The 19,414-nt window shown below is 47.5% G+C and overlaps 3 protein-coding genes; all 3 read left to right on the forward strand.

Annotated features, from left to right (window-relative positions):
* The first annotated feature begins 3,033 nt into the window (after positions 1-3,033).
* Positions 3,034-5,223, forward strand: GSTUM_00004053001 (uncharacterized protein). XM_002835205.2 has 7 exons: positions 3,034-3,186; positions 3,240-3,361; positions 3,530-3,661; positions 3,693-3,751; positions 3,860-3,993; positions 4,051-4,581; positions 4,638-5,223. The coding sequence occupies exons 1-7, from the start codon at positions 3,138-3,140 to the stop codon at positions 4,787-4,789; spliced, it is 1,179 nt and encodes a 392-aa protein (XP_002835251.1). The 5' UTR covers positions 3,034-3,137; the 3' UTR covers positions 4,790-5,223.
* A 420-nt stretch (positions 5,224-5,643) lies between these two features.
* On the forward strand, positions 5,644-7,433 carry GSTUM_00004054001 (uncharacterized protein). XM_002835206.2 has 1 exon: positions 5,644-7,433. The coding sequence occupies exon 1, from the start codon at positions 5,928-5,930 to the stop codon at positions 7,221-7,223; it is 1,296 nt and encodes a 431-aa protein (XP_002835252.1). The 5' UTR covers positions 5,644-5,927; the 3' UTR covers positions 7,224-7,433.
* A 6,148-nt stretch (positions 7,434-13,581) lies between these two features.
* GSTUM_00004055001 (uncharacterized protein) lies at positions 13,582-14,754 on the forward strand. XM_002835207.2 has 1 exon: positions 13,582-14,754. The coding sequence occupies exon 1, from the start codon at positions 13,680-13,682 to the stop codon at positions 14,088-14,090; it is 411 nt and encodes a 136-aa protein (XP_002835253.1). The 5' UTR covers positions 13,582-13,679; the 3' UTR covers positions 14,091-14,754.
* Positions 14,755-19,414: the final 4,660 nt, after the last annotated feature.

Here is a 19,414-nt window from a genome sequence, read left to right on the forward strand (position 1 = left end):
TTCGTCCATGTGGGGGCTATGGGTGGATGAATGTGGAAAATGGAGGAACAGTTGGCAAGTTGTACAGTCGCTGCTCTGATCCTGTCGGAATTGGTCCAAGTATGAGCATGTTTTCTAAAACGTATTAGCTACCTATTTCTGATAGTAATTGAACAGGCATAGCTAATACCCCCTCCTCCTCTGACTTCATGATCAGCAAGCTCATTTCGTGCTATCTCATCAGGCTCAGCTCCTAACCTATGACCCTGGATCCAGTCTGCCTCCTCTACGCAACTGTTATATGCGTTGGAGTCCATGGAAATTCGGGTTGGTTTCAGTTTAGGGAATTTGGAAAGAAAGACTTGAAATTGGAGTTGTCACGGTCACTGTAGTTTGTGTTGTTACAGTCCAGTTTGCCACCATCACCATGGTAAAAGATTTTTCTTATTACTTTTGTGAATATTACTAATGTCAGAATAGACAACTTGCAACTTTTCTTGTTCTGGCCGGCAACGCCGATTTCGGCTAATTGGATACACCAGCCACAGGCCTGAAAACGAAGCAAGGGATCATATCATACTCTGTGGGAATTGATTTCAGGTGCCCGGCCCCTTACATAGGATGTATGATAGTAGATCTCCCAGATTCAAAAAAATCTTCCTACCTATTCATCAATGAAATCTAGAAAACCAAGTGACATTTAGCGGAGATGTCTTGTAATATTTTAGTACTATTGACTTTCTTTTCCCTTTTCTCTGCCCCACGCACTGTTCCCGAGTTTTGGTCGAGTTCCATTAATGAGAATTCTGAGGTTGTTTCGGACCTCTTGACCTCAGTGCATACAGGCACTTGTATGCAAAATGAAATAGTATCCATGGTAAGGTATGATAGAGTGATGGTGAGTTAACCGCTCTTTTGTGTATCATACGCCGGGTTTACATGAAACAGCTGGTAAACTGAAAGGAGTATCACCTTTTGACCCTGAAAATCTTAGTTGGTCGGAGGACGCCGGTCTTCGGATTCTGGGGTTGTAAAACTTCACCTGGTACTATCCATAGGCAGCTTGGAACAATCTGCCTGTATCCTTCTTCAGGCTCAAAAATGTCTCTCTTGGCCTGACCATCGCAGTCCTCTGTCGTACCACAGTAAGAGCAAAGCTTCCGGACGGCCTACTGCATGAGTTGACTGCTGCTTTTCTAGATGGAAGTTGGAAGCGTCATCTGTATCGTAGTCACCGTTATTTCAGTCCGCCTTGCTAGATGAGCATCTCAGGCTCTATCTTTTTTCTTTCTTTCCTTTTCCTTTCCTTTTTTCCGGTGGTGGGGGGGGAGCATGCAATTGTGCCAATTTTTGTTTGTTGTCAAGCTGAGGACTGTGGATTGCGTTGTAGGATATGATTCCGGTAAGTATGATAGGAGTATCGTTACTGCATCGCAGGCCACATCGTGATAGTTTAGCCCCACTCACCACGGTGCTTCGCAGAATCTTGCTTTCCAATATGTCGGGATAGATACATACGGTGAATGCATGTACGACGCTCAGGGGTACGGGTGCAAGTACCGGTACGTCACTATAGACACGCAGGAGGGGCCGCCGAAATAAGAAAAGTCCGCCAGATGACTTTGTGGCTGCCGACCTTCGCTTGAGCCGCAGGGCTACAGTGAGGGCTAGAACACACGATCCGGATGTTGGGTTTACATGTTAGGAGGTGGGCAAGAAGCGTTTGCGCTGATCGGGTTGAGGTTTGTGGAGAGAGGAGAGAGACCTGCAGTCTGAGAGAAGCTTGTCTCTCTCGCTCTCTCGAGTTGAGTGGAAACCTTCCCATAGATTGATCCCCCTATTTGGGCGTGTCTTTCGACTTGAGGATCACTGGCCCGTTAGGAATGCTGATAGTGGAGGACTGGTGTGCGGTACAGGAAATTCTACTATTCTTACTGCAGATCGGCATGTGATTGTTATTTCCCCTACTCGTACTCGAGTGGGCCACTGGTAGGTTTGATCGCGGGAGGGTCGAGATCGATGGGTATGCTCGATTGTGCTCGAGTACGGTACTGTACTCGTACTGTACTGCATCTCGATGCTCTAACATGACCAACTAGAACTGAATATATCCAATGGGGGGGTATATGTTTGCCGTTTAATTACTCTATAATACAAGATTTAATATGGGAGATCATATTTTCCCAGAAAATTTAATATCAATAATACGCGAGCTGCAGTAACACCTAACTTCGGCGCCCCAGAAATCAGATGCGTGCGGAGGAATGGAAGGCGGTTGAGAAAAGGAGAAACCGAGACGTCAGCAAACACCTACGTGTTCTCCATCTGCTGGAGCATCCAGAGAGGGATACTCGTGATCCTCGGAAGAACCACATCTTGCTGCCTACCAGGATTTTCGTTTTGATCTTGATTTGTATTGTGATGGTCCTCAATTTTCTATCAAGGGCGGATTCTGAAGTGTGTCCATAGTGGAATTGGATGTTTCGTCACAACTTCCTTGGCAATAAAGTTCTTGGCAATGGACATCGGTAAAGTCTTATCGGAGGGGCTTTCCCAGCCTTACAAGCAACCGCCTCAGCGAAACAACTTAGGCGGGTGACGGACTGGGGCCAGTATCATAACAAGTGATTTTTTGTTACCCTACTTTGACAATTTCCTTTTTGCTCACCAAATACCGGTACCCCTGTTGGTCACCAGCCCTGTCTCATCGTGGGTACGGTTATGACTGTAACTGGCGCTGCGGTGATCTTTTCCTCTCCTTTCAAGGCTGGGGATATGGATTCACGAGAAAAAAAGGTGAGTTTTGGTTGTGGCTAGGGGGGGTAGGGGAAAGTGTGTGGGTAGGTTCGGTACCAAGTACGAGGCTCGAGCAGAGACCGCAGAGTTGAGGTTCTCCTTCCAAGCCTGGTCAGACGAGTCTGACTTCCTATCATAGCTTGATATATCATAGTTTTTATTTTTTTTTGATTCTCCGCCCCAATTCCAAAGTGTCGTCATTCCCACCGAGAACCCTGCCCGGGCTGCAAAATTGCATCACCGCAACAACTCCCTTCCCCTCCTCTGTACTGGGGGAGAGTCTGGTGTTTGTCAGAATACCGGTAGCAAGGGAAACGCCCTGCAGCCGTCAACTTTCAAGGAAATCAGCTGTCTGTGTCATCATGGGATCTGAAAGTGAAGATGGGTATATAAACGCCATGCCCCAGAACTGTGGACTCGACTTTCGATAATAATCACGGTCGCACCCTTCAATCAACTATCAGCTTCCTCTCAGGAGAACATCGCTTCTTGTACTGTACTGTACGCGTGCTGTAACACCTTTTCTCTCACCCGATCAAGCCATTCATCTCTAGGCCACTTAACAGAAAAAGCAAAGGAGAAACATGTAAGTATCATGGGCGGTTTTTTTCCTTCTCATTATCTCAGGCGCATTGCATCAAGCATCAGGTATTGGGCGGGCGAAATAGCCAGATACGGAAATATCGAGCCAGTGCCCAGTCTGAGTGGTATGCCTTCTTTTATTTGTTGCTAACACACACTTTTTCTACCACAGACCGCAAAACACATTCTACAAGTTTGCTCTGTTACCTTTCTCGGACCGCCGCATAACTTTGTTGTTCACTCAACCCCGCTTTTCTCTCGAGGAGGTTTTTTAAAACCCCCTCATCCGTTACCAAAGAGCCTAGTTTTCCTTCGCTCTAGAAACCCGCCACCAGCGAATCCTTTATTCTATCATTTTTGGAACTCCCAAAAAAAGAAGTCTAGACATGGCAAGGTACACTACCGCAGACCCCTACATGGGAGAAAGAGAACGACAATATCTTTCAGATCGTGCTCTTGATACTCAGATGGCTGTATACTCACCTGATACACCTTTCAACAGTATTTCTACTATCACTCCATACACTTCCTACGGAAACCCGCATACTTCCACGGGTGCCCTTGTACGCGGCGGTGTTATCGATGAGCCCGTTGTCGAACATGAACACCATCACGTTCATCACCATATCGATCATGGTAAATATCTCCTTCTATCCATTCTTGGGATTTGAATCATCATGTTGATTTCGGCAGGCAATCCGGTAGCCGGTGCTCTTGTCAGGCCCCGTGTTGCACGCGAGTATTCCTATGACGACCTTCACGACCGTGAACGCAGATATGGTAGTGGTATGAGCTTGGGTAGTTTTGGCCACCACCATGGCCACCACTATGGGCACCGTCATCGTGGGCTCCTTGGGGGCCGGTTTGCCCGATCAGATATCGATCTCAACCTGGATGCATCATATAGGCATCGGCGAAGAAGCATCTATGATGATAGAGATTCGGAACTTGCAATTATTGATGTTCCTGCTGGAACCCGTCGAGTGACTGTCGACATGGGTCGGGAGGTTGATATCAACTGGAGGCGGGATAACGGCGTTCGGAGATCAAGGGGATTGGGGAGTGAGCTCTGGACCGAGATCACTAAGGACCTTGTCACCAGAGAGGCCATTGAGGAATGCGGATACCCGTATGAGGAAACTGAGTTCTTCTACTATATCTTTGATTACCTGCACCGTGAGCAGATCAACGAGTTAGTGGATCTCACCCACGAGATTCGCAGACGTACGTTTTAATCCATAGGGAAGCCCCGGGTAATCCATGGTGCTAACTCTCAGTAGATCGTATCCGAGACCTTGAGTATGAGTCGATTGGCGTAGGTCACCCTCGCTTTGACAGGCGACTAGATTACGATCGCGAGGAGACTCGCACCGAGATCGTTATTGAGGGTGGCCACAGGGGTCATCGCCGCCGCAACCGCTATTACTACTAAATGCTTCCCCTGAACGCTGTATTGCGTTCGATATTTGATCAATTTAACGACGTGACGACCTAGATTGGTTTTTTCCTTCCGGTGTTTCGTCCGAGGGCTTTTTTTCTCCTACAAATGTTTTCTTTTTACATCTCACTTTTGCAAGATTTTTCAACCATTTTCGTTTTCTTCTGGCCGCTGCACTTACTTGTTCCCGAGTTTAGTGTCGTGCCTAGTCCAATGTATTTCCTCTTTTTCTTTAACGACTTTCCGTTTTCTTGTCCCAATAGTATTCCCTCTCTATTCTACTCGTATAATGATCTTGTAACCGGTAGTGGACACGTGATGATGGCGAACATGTTTTCATCTTCTGTAACTTGGGGGAAAGGGAAGTGGGTTAAATCTTCGTGGAATCGTACATTTTCGTTCGCAATAAACTTTTTGTTTCCGTCAAACACAGTTATTGCCTGTGCCGGTACTGTAAGAGTGGGATCTGATACGGTATTCTCGAGTGAGGTGATAGGATGGGGTTGCAGAGGCAGGCTGAAGCTTCGCGCTTGCGCCTGCACTCTTGACTCGCTGATTAGATCGAATACGGGGCGTGGTGGCTAAACGGTGGGTGACTGGGGCCATTGGCAGTTGGGCTGTATCATGGGTGGATGGTGGGGTTCAAGCCTTGGTTGCTCGAATTCCCAGCCGACGTCATGTCGATTGATTGATAGTTGCTCTGACAACTCAGTTAGGGAATCAGATCTAAACCAGTAGAACCCACTTGTGTACGGGATTAGTATCGGTGCCGTAGACCACCTTTGCTCAAAATATAATATATTTAACTTTGCTCGAGCACAGCCTATCATCCAGTACCTTGACCGTGTAGCAGCACTATTGGTATGATGGTGGGTCTACCTGACTGCCTGTCCTAGTATATCGGCGAAGCGAATCCGTCGCAAAACGCGCTTGGATATTGACTGCCCCGGGCTCCCCCCGGTTGCTCCTTTTCTCCCTCCCTCCTGCCGGGAGTAATCCTCTTTTTTTTTTCAACAAAGAAACGGCCTGCAAACCCCTCCCGCAATTATATTCTGATAATAATTCGATCCCGTCTTTGCCCGATACCCCAGTCAACAAGCGTACACCCCTATCGTGCATTGTCACATCCATCATGAGTGGTAGAATACACCTTTACCTCATTACCTTCAACTGTGCCCTGCTTCATCACGACGTCGCAACTCTTTCTTCGCATCTCCTCTCCGGGCTTGAATCCCCGTCCTTCAAACCGGACTTGATAGTTCTCTCACTACAAGAGATAGCTCCGCTTCCTACTTCCTTCCTAGGTGGGCCAACTCTGACAGGATATTTCGAAACATTCTCGACGGCAGTGAAAGCCGCTACAAGGAAGCAGTTGGGTGAAGACTATGCTCTAGTGGCGAGGAGTAATGTTGGGTTGACAGGAATTATGGTGTTCGCGAGGAGCCCGGCGAGGGTTGGGGAGATACGGTACGCTGGCGTTGGAGTGGGATTATGGGAGATGGGGAATAAAGGAGGTGTTGGAGTCAAGGTTTATTACAATGCCATGGATGGGGGCACCGATGGGGGTAGTGGTAATAAGACGGTGGAAATAAACTTCTTAGCTGTGCATCTTGCTCAGGGTGAAGAGAACGTCCATCTGCGAAACGAAAACTGGGGCTCGATTGTGCGGGGGCTTGTTTTCGATATTGTGGGAAGGGGAAGGGGGAATTCCGTACCAGAGATCGGATCGGTCTCTACCCGGAGTTTATCATCTTCTCAACCAGATCCAGCACCTTGTTCAGGATTATATTCACCCACGGCTCATCTTTTCGTCCTTGGAGATCTCAACTACCGTACAGCGGACTCCAAACCTGTCGGGCCGGAATTTATTGTGTTTCCACAACCGGATGATCCTCCCTCGTCGAACAAACACTACTCAAACCTCCTCGGACATGATCAGCTCACTCCACAAAGAAAGGCAAATAAAACACTGCACGGCTTAGAAGAAGCTTCGATTACCTTCCCGCCTACGTATAAATACCACATCTCAAAAACCTCACCAGACGATCACAGCTGGAATTGGGCACCACTTCGATGGCCGAGCTGGACGGATAGGATACTTTATCTTCCATCAGAGAACCTTCGGGTTCACAAATACACCTCTATCCAGGAAATCAAATCCTCAGATCATCGGCCTGTCGTTGCACACATATCTATTCCTGCCGAGCCCCTGAGTGCTAGTGACGGATGGAGGGTTCGTCCACCATACCAACCTGATGTCGAGGGATGGAGACCTGCTCGAGATGCAGCTAGGAGGAGAGAAGTCATTATGGGGTATCTAGTCTATTTGTTTGGAACTCGGGCAGGCTGGGGCGTTCTTGCCGCGATTATTGCCGGAGGATTGGGCAGTTGGTGGGTGCTCAGAGAGCTGATTGTTCGTCGAGCCTAGGGAATGCCATATTAGTGAGTTGGGTGGTGCTTGTCGTTCGCTTGCATTGGAGGGATTTTACTAGTGATTCGTGAGAGTTGTGGAGAACTTAATATTTCTGTTGAGGCCAACAGCGATTGATGCAGCGTGAATAGTGTACTTAGATGAAAAATGCATTGCCCCATCAACCATGATGACTACCTGTAATGAGTTGGAACGTGGTACAATATATTTGGGTCGGGTGTATCTGCTGCACCTTTCCTTATGAGCTCCTATGATATCAGTTTTTATGTGAATCAAGTGATTCTACTGTACACATGTCAGACATCTCACCACAGCCAGCAAGCTTCCCCCGGGAGATGGTACTGATCAGTGCCGTAATCATATTCCAGTAGGACAACGTTCAGGTTCATTCTTGCACTTTAGCAGCCAGCAGATTACTCATAATATTCCATTGAGCCACCTTTGTCGTAGCATTTTTCCAATACTAAAAGGTTCTACAGCACTTTTCGTTCCTCGTATAATAAGTACCTACCAAGACTATGCTTCCAATTGATACGCAAAAATACCGCATGCGGGTCAGGGCTTCCGAAGTGTGAGTGAAGTAAGGGACCTCTACAAGTTATGTCACTACCGGGGGAGGGGAGTAGGAATCATATGGGACTGGTGCTCACGGTTACTGGTGTGCTACAAAAGCTCAGTATTTGTGGGTAGGAAGGAGTGGTGAGGGGTTGTTATTGCTTGAGCTTGGATTCCACCACTGCCATCACTGGTATCTGCGGGCTTTGATACTTTTGGGGTTTTTCGCCTGGGGGGCATTGGTTCACTGCCTTGTGCTAAGGTTGAGGAATTTTGTAAGCTCTTCTTCCTGGTTGCCTAATGTTGGTTAGCTAAAGTTTGGTTTAGTAAGGCTTGCCTATGGTTTTTTTTGGTAACTTAGGCGTCGTTGATATGATGTAGGTCGAAGTATCACTCCAACATTTGCTCTCAATAGGAACTCCTCCTGGAGCAACGATGAGGAGGGGATTTTGCGGGGTGAAAAAGTGTAACTCATTCTGAAGGCAGGGTATTTCTGACGCCTTTTGGGTGATCCCGAGGGAACACTCTAGAGGTATTGCTCCGATCTGGATTTTGGTTTTCGGAGTCGAATACTTTACTAAGTTAACAAGAATTACAAACTGGTTGACGGCGAACTCTTCCCTACGGATTCACAGTGGGTAGGGGGTTCGTAGGGGTGGGTCTTGTTCTTGAGGGCTTACTGCCTGTTTCTCTTATAGTAACGAGTACACACATTCTTTGAAGATCTATTTCTTAATTTATCGCTTTGAAGGCAAGCATCTATTAGGTGGGGTTTCTTGGTGTTTCTCGAACATAATTTCAACCACCGCCGGTCGAATATTCAGATGTCGGTGGATAAATCTGCGGAATTATGAGGTTCAGGCTTTGGTTGTTTGTGTCCACTAACGGGTATCATACCTCAGGCATACCTTCTTTCGGTATAATAACCACGAGCACCAGAACTCCTGGTACCAACTTGCTTGCCTATGTTAACAATTCATACTCCCCCTTATGATATTTCCGGAAAAGGCTTACCGGAGGCCCTGAGCTATGCTGGCTGTTCCCGACGGCTTCGGTCGAGCTAAAATCGTAAGTTCCGCATTATCAAGAGGCGATCGCTGCCTTACAACCTGATTTGGATACGGATACAGTCCTGCTCCAGTAGCTTGACCCTACAGACTAACAGATCCCGACTTCACTGATATATATGCATAGGATTGATGTTGGCTTACCAGTAGGGTGCCTAGGTGTATGTTTGGGGTCGCTGATGCTAATCATGTAGCAGGCGAGGGCCCATCAAAAGCGCATCGCTGTAACCCGAGGAGGAAAACCCGTTTCGGGTGTGGAGAATTCATTTTAATCTTGTAGGTAGTATACTCCTCGGTCGTTGGCCTACAGCAAAGCGTGAGACTAATTACAAATTAGCACAATACAGCATAATAGTATTATATGTCTTGAGGTGGATAACTAGAAGCTGAGAGCAAACGTTTCGACATCTCCTCTAGACCGAGGCTCTATAGAAATGGAAACCCGTACTTGGATCGGAATTGGTGGTCTTGCACGGCGCCGTTATAGGTTGTGTTGGCCAATCTTGATCTCCACCCGCAGCTCTGTTAGGGGCGGCGTGGGTGGGGCATTTTGTGTGGATGCTCCCTGGTATCTTGAAGCAGGACAAAAATAGAGGTTGTGCACGATGCTCCTCGCGTTTTCCTACTATCAGGGTGTTAACCAGTAGTGTGCGGTGCACTAGGTGATGTCGACGCCTGACATAGCACGTCGCACCCATTGAAAATTAACCCAAATAATTGGGATCCATCAAATTTAGAGGCGTTTATTCGACACATCATACATAAAGGTTGAACATACATAACCTCTAATTTCCGAACTCTATTTTTGCCGAGGAAATGACAGCCTTCTGAAAGCTTACTTGCAGGAAAGCGCGAACGATGTGCTTCCATGGAGCACTCTAGATTTTGCAGAGAATGCATCTGGGGCACGTATCAGCATTGCTCATACTACACATTGATATCAATTCAGCATAGCCTTCCTCTCAGTGTTCATAACAAGAATCGATGTTTCTCATAGCAGATGCCGTTGCGGCATTCCGGAAACACATTGGTTACCTAAATCTTGTGCCGGCAGCAGCATCAATACTGGGTCCGCATATTTGCTGAAATTACCAAAGCGGCCTCACTGGTAGTATGGCTATTATCGGTGGACCAATCTTTATCGGTAAGATATTCAGGTGTTGCACCTGAGTATTGGATGAACTACCGTAGGAACTGGAATGGTTGAAGCTTTCTCCAAAGTGCCGAGACCTTATTGGGAGAGGAAACCCCCACATTCTAGTGTTAGGTGGAATTATTCCGGTTCTTACCGAGAACCAGTTTAACTAATATCTGGACACTCTTCTCCTATCTTAGTAGGAATACTAACAAAAAAAACCACGGGAGGGTATACTGGTGGTTGATGATTTCCTACCTAATTTTACTCCGGAAATCTCGGCTGGTCTCCCGTTCATCCTGGCTTGATCCGTCTGGCAGTTTCCAGGACGTGATTCAAGCACGATAGCCTTATGAACAATATATTGAGTGGTAATTGCGCGAATCACTATTTCCTGGCTTTGGAGATCATGGTCCAATAGGCGAGGATTCCGGTTTGCTCAGCTGGTCGTTCAGCACGGCCATGCACATACGATCCCGGGGGTCAATAATTGACCCAAGCTGAAGTATCCGAGGCTCCTACCCCTCCTTTTTTGTCCACACACACCTTCAAGTTCCCAATTCATACAGTACCATGTATCCGTATGCACAAGTGCACAAACTTTGAGGCGTGGATGAGCGAGCCAAAGGGTGAGATTGCACGAGGATGTCAATGAGTGACCGCAGCCCCCTAGGCCGCGCACATAGCACAACCTTAGCAAACGCGGGTCTAGCTGAGAGACGGAGACTGGAGACTGGAGACGCTTCTCGAGTGACAATGTCTGGCGCAGACTTTTATGTATGATCCTCTCCTTTCGACTTTTTAGATCCGGTTTTTTGATTCTTGGTGTGAAGAACCTCGGGGAAGCCATATAAGCAATCTCTGCCAGGTATTGAACGTTTTAACGCCCCCAAGCTCTACCGCACAAGCTATCGAGAGGGTGTTTTCTGTCTGGTGGGGTTTCTCTTGTATACCGGTAACTCCATAAAAAATTTTAGTGCCAAGCCACAAGGCTTCGATTTCTCACTATGACTACTTGTACACCGCGGTAGAGCCTTATCATAGAGCAAATACCTCTCAAACTGGGCACAAGCTGCTAAGCGCGACAGTGTGTGGTTCGCTGGATACCCAGTGCGTCTTTCCTCCATCAAGCCTTTTATGTGTCATTAGAAGTAGTATGTGGGGCTTTAGTGCGAAAGTACTAGGAAGGTGAGGTATGATATATATCACTATCACCATAGTTTTTAGACCAAGCTGACTTTATCAACCCTGTGGAACTTGCCGCCTTATATGATAGTGTCTCTGTTAGAGAGGTTTGCATTATTCATCTCCCGAAACGCTTAGGCATTCTGGGGGCTTTCCCTATAGCTCTGGCAAAAGAGCGTGTTGGGGCTTGAAGGCTGAAGAAACGACCTACTTCTAATGCTTTTATAGGCCGTTTCTAGGGACCCTCACCATCTAACGCCCTACCGCACGTCACGCTATATGGACGCTGAACCGGGGATAACCACTTTTTCCCTGCAATATGCGGTGGTATCATGCACTAGAATTAACGCACCTGTCGGTTGTTCACCGCGTTTTTCCATGAAACCTGGGGCATCGAGTTGGGTGGTTGGGAAAGGAGTTTGCTCCCACTACTTTGACGCATCCAGTCAAGCTCTTCACTTAGCCACTGCAGGAGAAATTGTGAGGCACGAGTTAAGTCCAGACGGACTGAGACATAGACTTGGTAAGAGAGAGAGGTTTCAGCCGTCAGACTCCGGAGGACGTTCTAGAGTTCTCGATAGCAAAATTGGTCAGCCCGGTGTTGTTCCAGGAAGTCTTCGGAGTAGAGCTGCCTCCCAGATATCATGCCTGTATACCCTTCTTGCAAGTCAATCATCAGATACAGCCTGGATCAACACCTATCTTTATAATTATCTAAAAATGATATGGAATCGACACTTGAGTGGCCTCGGCAAGAAATTATCCGCCGTGCGTGGCATCCAACGGCTGTCGAACTTCCAGCTGTTAACGCTCTTAGCCGGAAGCCTTATGTAGGCATAAGGTAGATTGCTCAGGAGGAGTTCTGGGGCTATCAATCTCCGCCTCAAGGTGGACTTGGAAATCTTGAAATGTGCAGCGATAGATACTTGCACAGTGTGATAGGGTTGCTGTCCAACAACGTGCGAAAACTTGCGAGTCACTACCGTTGCCATAAAACGTTTATATTTGTACCCCCACAAAAAATTCACTACTCGCAATCACCTGAACTACTGATATTAGTGCTTTAATAACTTGTTACTGCCATACCTCACTGGGCCGCTACTAGAAGTCTACTGGTCCCAAAGGTTATTACTTGGTACCCAGAGACCCTACCATTCAACCGGAACATTATACCATCGTAATAGACATAGACTAGCGCTGCTCTTCTGCCAATACAGGAACTTTGCTAGGGAATAGTAAACTGACATAGATATTCGGACCTTCTCAGAATGAAAATTTGATCCAATACGCAAAACCAACGACTCTATTTCTACACTGCGAAAACATGTGCTGTAGTCGATATTCTAGTTGTCCATTGTGTAACGGCGTGCTGAGCATCATGTACGACTACATGGGAAGCCACACCCGGCTAGAGGCACAGGGGGGGCTCAATCCTCTTAATAATTCCATTCCTGTTATCCCTTCCGCTCACGACATGAAGGCTGAGAGCTGCTTAGATGGAAGATGAAGGGCAAAGCGCGCACGTAAACCGAGTTCTTGAGAATGAGATCCGCACCGCCCCCCGGTAGGAAGCGTGATATTCTGCTGCCGGCATCATATCTGGGAAGCCGGCTGCCTAGCTAAAAGTTCACCTTTTTCTCCCCGGAAAACCGATAGTTCTCCGCCTGATGCTTTAACTTGACTGTCTAACCAATTTCGATTGGCCGAGAGTATAGTTATGCGGACCTTGGGAAGTCCTTTCTGCGGAAACAAGATGCCCTACTCAATGCCTACGATATCTTAGAGGGGCACTCCCGTCAGGGAGGGATGGGTGGAGGATGCGCTTATATCCGGTGTGCTCTAAGAGTTCGTGAAATAACTAGAATGCGGTTAGGTAATTCCAGCTCCTGCATGCATAGATCTGGAACATGGCGGTCGATTGCCAGGTTCGGAGATGCTTCCTAGCCCTATGACAATTGTACTAACGCAGGAACAGGCGGGCCCGTATTACCGCTAGAGCTTTCTTCCCTCCACGGCACTCCTCCCCCCCCCTTTCCCTTCCCTCCGCAGCTTAGCGGGCTGCAATAGTGAGGTTTCTATTTGGCAGCCTATATAGCACTCACTCCAAGTCAACTGAGGTCCGATTAGATGTACGGGGAGATATCTAGACATCACTTTACCACAGCACAGCCTTTCCATCCTTCATCCCACGTACCACATACCAGGTTCTATTCGAGATGGGAGTGCACTACTCGCCCCGCTTCTCACCACATTCGGGATTCCCAAGACAGCGGATACTACAACCCCGTTACATCATGGCCATTCCCACCGGTCCAAAAAAGAAAAAAAGAAGGGAAAAAAAAGAAATGAGTGGGAAGTGGCCCAGCTCCCCTGACTCTCATCATGGCTTCGCCCGTGGGAGTCGGGCGTCAGGGAGCCTTAAGATCCCAATACATCTAGTGCTGGGGAAACAAACCGCGTTTCCCACTCCTTGAGGCAGGCATTAAGTTGGTGCCTTGATGTCTCCTGGAGATGAGTATTAATACGCTCCAATCTCCCCTTCGAGATCTCTTGTCTATCACGAAATATCCAGTGCCCCAACCCAAAGGAAGAGCTGAAGCCGTTCGAGATCCCAACCAAACACATCTCCCAGAAAACCAAACTTTAATTATTCATTCCCCCAGAAGCCCGTTCCCCTTCTTCCATTGTCCTCCTATCCACCCACTCCTCTATTATCATCTCCTTTTCTCGCCGTACGGAGACCACACTCTACTATTTCACAAAACCTCCAGAATCCTTACGAAATTCGCTTTCAAAAAACCGAGGACAAAAAAGGAAAAGCATCATCACCACCTCCACAACAATGTCTTCGAGAAACACACCATGCCCCGTCTGCCTCGACCTTGGACACAGGGAACCTTCTCGGGGTACAGGTCGCCCTAGAGGGTGCTGGTGCCCCCAAAACGAAACGAGGGAACGGATTTGGTTCTGTCATATATGCCAGAATGAGGGTCGAAACCCCTGTTTCCTGATCGAGAGAATCAGTCCCAAATGCCAGCACCCCGAGTGCTCACACGAAGTTTGCAACAGTTGCAGGCGTGAATGGAGTGGATAGGAGGCCCCAGGCTGCCCTATCCCCACCGGTTTAAGTGCGTCCCCGGATGGGTGGGGTGTGATGGACCGCTAGGAGGTTGGTGAGGGTTCCCAGGACGCCAGGAGGATTGAAAGTTTGTTGCTTTCCGGGGCTTGGGCTATATCTTTCCCAAGAAGGAGTTGGAGTGGCAAAGAAAGAAAGAACGAGGAAAAAAAAAGGTAAAAACAAAGACAACAAAAAAAGGGGGGTTCAAAATCGTGGTTCCGATGATAGAGGGATACAGCTTTCTGGTGTTTTGGTTGCTTGCGAAAAATGGGAGTTTTTTTTATGCTAGGTAGTTTATCCTAAGTCTAAATTTTCCATCTTCAAACGAACCATTTACATTTCTTTTAATTCCTGTTTCTTTGATTTATGTTTTCTGGCTTAGGGAGGGAGGAAATGGTGAGAACGGGGGATCTTTGTTTGGTCTTTAGTTTCCTTTTCACTCCTAGAATTAATCAATACTTTTTTTTAGAGCTGGCCAGTGTCACTACCGTGCCAATAGTATATCTTTCACATTTCGCGATACCAAAGTACCAAAGGCACGATTTGCGTAGTGTTCATCGTATAGTTAGCCCTGGGGGGAGGAGATCCTCTTAGGCAAGTCCATGGCTCCGGAAGGCGAAAAGCCACGGCGATCAACTTGCTATCCATGGAGAAATCTCGGAGAAACTTAGGTATTGCCCTACCCACGTTCCACAAATTCTGAACACTCCTGTCCGACACGAAAAAGAAAAGGGAACAGGCAAGGCAGAATGCGAGTGATGGCCTATGATGGAACCGAAAAAAAAAAAAAAGTCACTAAAGAGCCAAGGAAAAAAAATATGGTTGTGGGCACTTAGCACATAATGCCCGAAGGCATCAATCAAGACAGCTTGCTTATAAGCCATTTTCAGGAAATACAATAGTATTTATTCATTGGTGTATGCCGAACAGGGCCTTAGAAAAAAAACCTCGAGTTTACTTCCCTCGGCCATGGTTTTCCCTTCCTTCCTTCCTTCCTGCCCGTTAGAGAAGTCCCTTCCTTCCTGCCCGTTAGAGAAGTCCCTTCCTCCTCCTCCCCCGGAGCGAGGCAACCAACGACGGGGTAAATCATCTCCGGTGACTCCCATAGTCACGGCAATATAGCGGGGGGGAGGGACTGTCAGAGGGAGGCGCGGAGAGCAACCTCGCCAAGGGGCATATACATACATAAGTTGTCCAACGTGAAATCTGATTCCACCGTTCGATCGTCCATCGTCCCCCTCCCCATGATACCCTGTCGATTCGCACACAAAAAAAAAGTAAAAGTAAAAAAAAAAGAACCTCCCTCGGGGGAGAGAGTGTGAGAAGGGAAAACCCGTATGATGTTCACAACTGCCGTTATCTGCGCTTACCCAAGCAAGTCATCGTCAGGGGTGGAATATCATACAATGTCATGTACTGTACAGTACTTGTACTAGGGTAATTAATGTCGGTCTGTACGACGAGTTCAATCCCCAATCACCTTCTACCTATATGTAAGCCACAGCCCTAGTGGCGAATTCAACCTTATAGGATCGCACGAGATCCCCATATATATATTATATATATATATATCCGTGTGTGTGTGCGTGTGCGTGATACTGAGCAGTGGGCGTACGGTATTGTATCGGAGCATCACAAGATGCGCTACTCTAGATAAGACTGCGCGTGTACGACCACTTGAGTGAGTGAGTACTACTACCTCTAGACAAGACTGCGCGTGTACGACCGCTTGAGTGAGTACTACGGTTAAATTTTTATTTTTATTCTTATTTTATTATTTTTTTGGTAAGCTTTTTTCCTTCATATATTATAATATATAATATTGTGACCGATGGTGATTAGACTACAGTACCGGTATTAGCATACCGGCATCACGTAACCTATTTTAGCCACAACATCGATGAAGCGGGCCGCCCCGCACGATTCCCGGTGCGGTCCGTTTTTTTTTTTTTTTCCTTTCCTCGGAAATCGAGCCCCACAGAAACTGTCCGCCTAATATCGCTTTTTTTTTTCCCCCTTTTCTCTCCAGACCAGAATACCGGTAGTACCGCTATCGTACTAGATAGGTAGATTATCCTCCCGTTTCACCAGATCCGACAAAGTGGAAGAATCCAGGATAAGCTCCCGTGAACCTTCCCTTGCTTCCCTTCTTTTTTGCTTTATTCCCCCCGCAGCCCTGCCCGTTTTTTTAATTCACTCGCCGAGGGGGAGAGGTATTCTCACCCTCAGGTAAGAAAACATAGGACATGAAAAGTCATGAGACATCACTCGTGTCTTCTGCCCTGCTCTACTTCCCGCCTTACCGATTACGGTGACATATCCGTATGATATGTAGGCAACCATTTTTTTTTTTTCCTTACCCCACCGGCGGTGCCTACGCTACGTTCTTACGTTTTTGTTGTCCTCCTCTTTCTTTCGAGGAGAACAATCATATGTGCGCCGGCGCTGTTGTTGTGTTGTGGTTGTTGTCGTTGTCACTGTCCTGCCTCATGCCTTCTTCCCCTTGCTTATGGCAGGCGCCGGAATGCAGTTATCATGGGTAGATAACTGCTGAAGTCCAGCCTGCCCGCCACGCAGATATGGAGAGGGGAGGAAAAGGAAAAGAAAAAGAAAAATACCCCGCCCTCGATGATTCAAAAAGGGGAGACGTGGTCGGTTTGTTTGTTGTCCCTGATTCATGTTTTTTTTTTTTCTTCCTTCTCTCCTTTCCATTCGGAAACGTGAGGCGTCTGCCTACAGTAATATACCCCTCATACTATACCTCGGTCGACCGGGTAGGCGGGGTAAATTTATCATAGATTTAGTGGAAGGCTTCTTGGAGTTTCGATTTTTTTTTTTTTTTTTGCTACCGTGCTTTCTTTCCTTCCCCCCCGTCTTTCCCCCCTCATCTTATTCTTTTTATTTTTCTCGGTTGGGATAAGCTTTTTTTCTTCATTTCCTCTCCTTTCCTAAAAGTACGAGTAAGTGAAGGGTGGGGTATCATCTGATGTGGTGGGAGGTTGTGTGTGTGTGTGTGTGTGAAAAAAAAACATGACGGTAAGACAGATTTATAAGAAACCCGGGATGAGTTAATCTCTGTACCACGTTTTGTTTTGTGTCTTCGACGAATATTCCTGGCAGGGCTATGGAATACCTTTTTTTCTTCTTTCCACCATCTGGGGCTGCCATGCATCGTTGCATCTCGCGACATCGATGAATTGGTCTTACTTATTCGTTCATTTATTCATTGGTGCGACGAGTTCGTTGTTTTTTCGTCGAGGGATTTTTTTTTTCAGCTACCTGTAGGGGGTCGTGGTTCAAGGCAGTGGCTTTTGGGGATATATATCTTGGTATCATATACCGGCGGAATGCTCCAGTGTACTATGATACTATAATTAGAAGCGTTTTACTTATGTAAATGGATTGTCATGGACACGGTTTTAAGGTTTTCTTGGTATCGCAGGTAACTTAGGTATGATAATTAATTGTTGACCAACGACTGATCCCACGATTGATTGATTCCCCATCGTTGGTCAACAAATCTTCAAAATTCTTGACTCCCCCCAACCACTCGTAATGCTATAGCCTCGGGTGCCAAAGTGAGAGTAAGAAAAGGAATGACTGAGAAAAACAAGTGAAAAGAAGACAAGATACCACCCAACCATGACTGCCCAAAGAAAGAGATCTGTCCAATGAGGCAAAGAAAAAAAGAGAAGTGTCCACCTTGTTATATGAAAAACGAATGAAAGAGAAAACATTAAAACAGTACGCTTCTCCCTTCTCTATGCCGACTCTTCCTCGGTCCTCCCAAGGAACCCAAGCTCCCCCCCCCCCCTCCCTCCCTCCCGGGGGTGGTCAGTAGGTGCAGAGGAGTCTTCTTTTATTCCCCGTTGGGCGTTACGGGGTATACTCGACAACAGTCGCACCTTATGTGCTCGCAGTGCTCGCACTTGTCATGTAAGTCGTATACATAACCGCCTCCAGGACAGTCGGGTTGACAGCAATCCCAGAAAAGCGTTTGCTGCCCCGCCGTCACGCTATCTGGAAGACGTCTGCCTTGACCGGGGCCATTACTGTTTTTTCGCCCAGCAGAATTCGGCGATGTTTTCGAGCCCCCGATATACTCTCGAGGAGAACCGGCTGTGCGAGAGGAATTGGTCGACCTAGGTGAGTCCATATTCCCGTGGGTGAAGTTTTGGTAGCGTAAAGTTCCTCCGATCCTCTGGTTGTAGTTCCGAGCTTGAACGCTCTATTAATGGTAAGTCGTTGTCCTTGTAGAACGCCTACTAGAAAGGTGGTCTGTGCCTGCAGGCAGGCAGGGGCCAACCGAATGCAAGGTGATTGGACTTACATGATCTCCCGCTCTATCGATACTGCTATAGTGCGATAGTTATGGGAGGAACGGATGGTCCTCTTTAGATCTTTTTCGGATTGAAGCTTGAGAGCTAGGGGAGGGGGAGGGTTAAGATTGGAAATTTTGGCAGGGTAAGGCGAGCTAAACTCTGGCGATATGTGGTGAGCTGAGCTGGTCGTGACAGCCAGTTTCAGGAGTGATCTGGGATGATGTCGAAATGTGATTGTGTTGACGCAGGAAGATGGTGCTATATATCCCCAAACTCACGGGGTCCCGTGCAGCTAGTTGAAGAAAGAGGCAATCGCCTGAGGCCCTTAGTTGTGGAGCTTTCCCGCCCTTAGGAACCCACTCTCGACTCCGCACATACCACTCTCATCAAATCCGCCTTACTGTACATAGACTGTAGAGGCAATTTTGGGGGTAGGAATGGACGGTGGGTAAGTCTAGCGGCCCCCCCCCCCCTTGTAACACCTAGTATCATCTAGAGAGAATAATAATGCCTCCAGAAAGGATGACATAGCTGGGCGCAAAACAATCGCACAAACCCCCAGCTCCCCCGCCCAATAACCCAATGCACGGGGGGGGTTGGCGATTCGCACAAAGCACCTGGTGAGTCCTCCGGATGAGTCCTCTCTTTTTCCTCTGCGAGCTGAGGAATGAGTTAATTAGATGGAAGGGAAAGTAGAGAAGGCATCCTATCGAAAGCTAGGTGTTGCGCCCACAAAAACCGTTGCACTCTTCCCAATCACAGCTGCTTCACCACCATCGGCGTCGCAACTTTGGCCCGTGCCCAAA

Source organism: Tuber melanosporum, assembly GCF_000151645.1.
Source record: "Tuber melanosporum whole genome shotgun sequence assembly, scaffold_1, strain Mel28".
Taxonomy (NCBI): domain Eukaryota; kingdom Fungi; phylum Ascomycota; class Pezizomycetes; order Pezizales; family Tuberaceae; genus Tuber; species Tuber melanosporum.

Bases quoted from the DNA above. Each gene is read 5' to 3' on its own strand.
- GSTUM_00004054001 (XM_002835206.2), top strand. From the start codon at position 5,928: ATGAGTGGTAGAATACACCTTTACCTCATTACCTTCAACTGTGCCCTG.
- GSTUM_00004055001 (XM_002835207.2), top strand. From the start codon at position 13,680: ATGAGTATTAATACGCTCCAATCTCCCCTTCGAGATCTCTTGTCTATC.
- GSTUM_00004053001 (XM_002835205.2), top strand. From the start codon at position 3,138: ATGGGATCTGAAAGTGAAGATGGGTATATAAACGCCATGCCCCAGAAC. The intron at 3,187-3,239 runs GTGGACTCGACT...ATCAACTATCAG, and splicing joins AAACGCCATGCCCCAGAACT to CTTCCTCTCAGGAGAACATC. The intron at 3,752-3,859 runs GTACACTACCGC...ACCTTTCAACAG, and splicing joins AGAAGTCTAGACATGGCAAG to TATTTCTACTATCACTCCAT.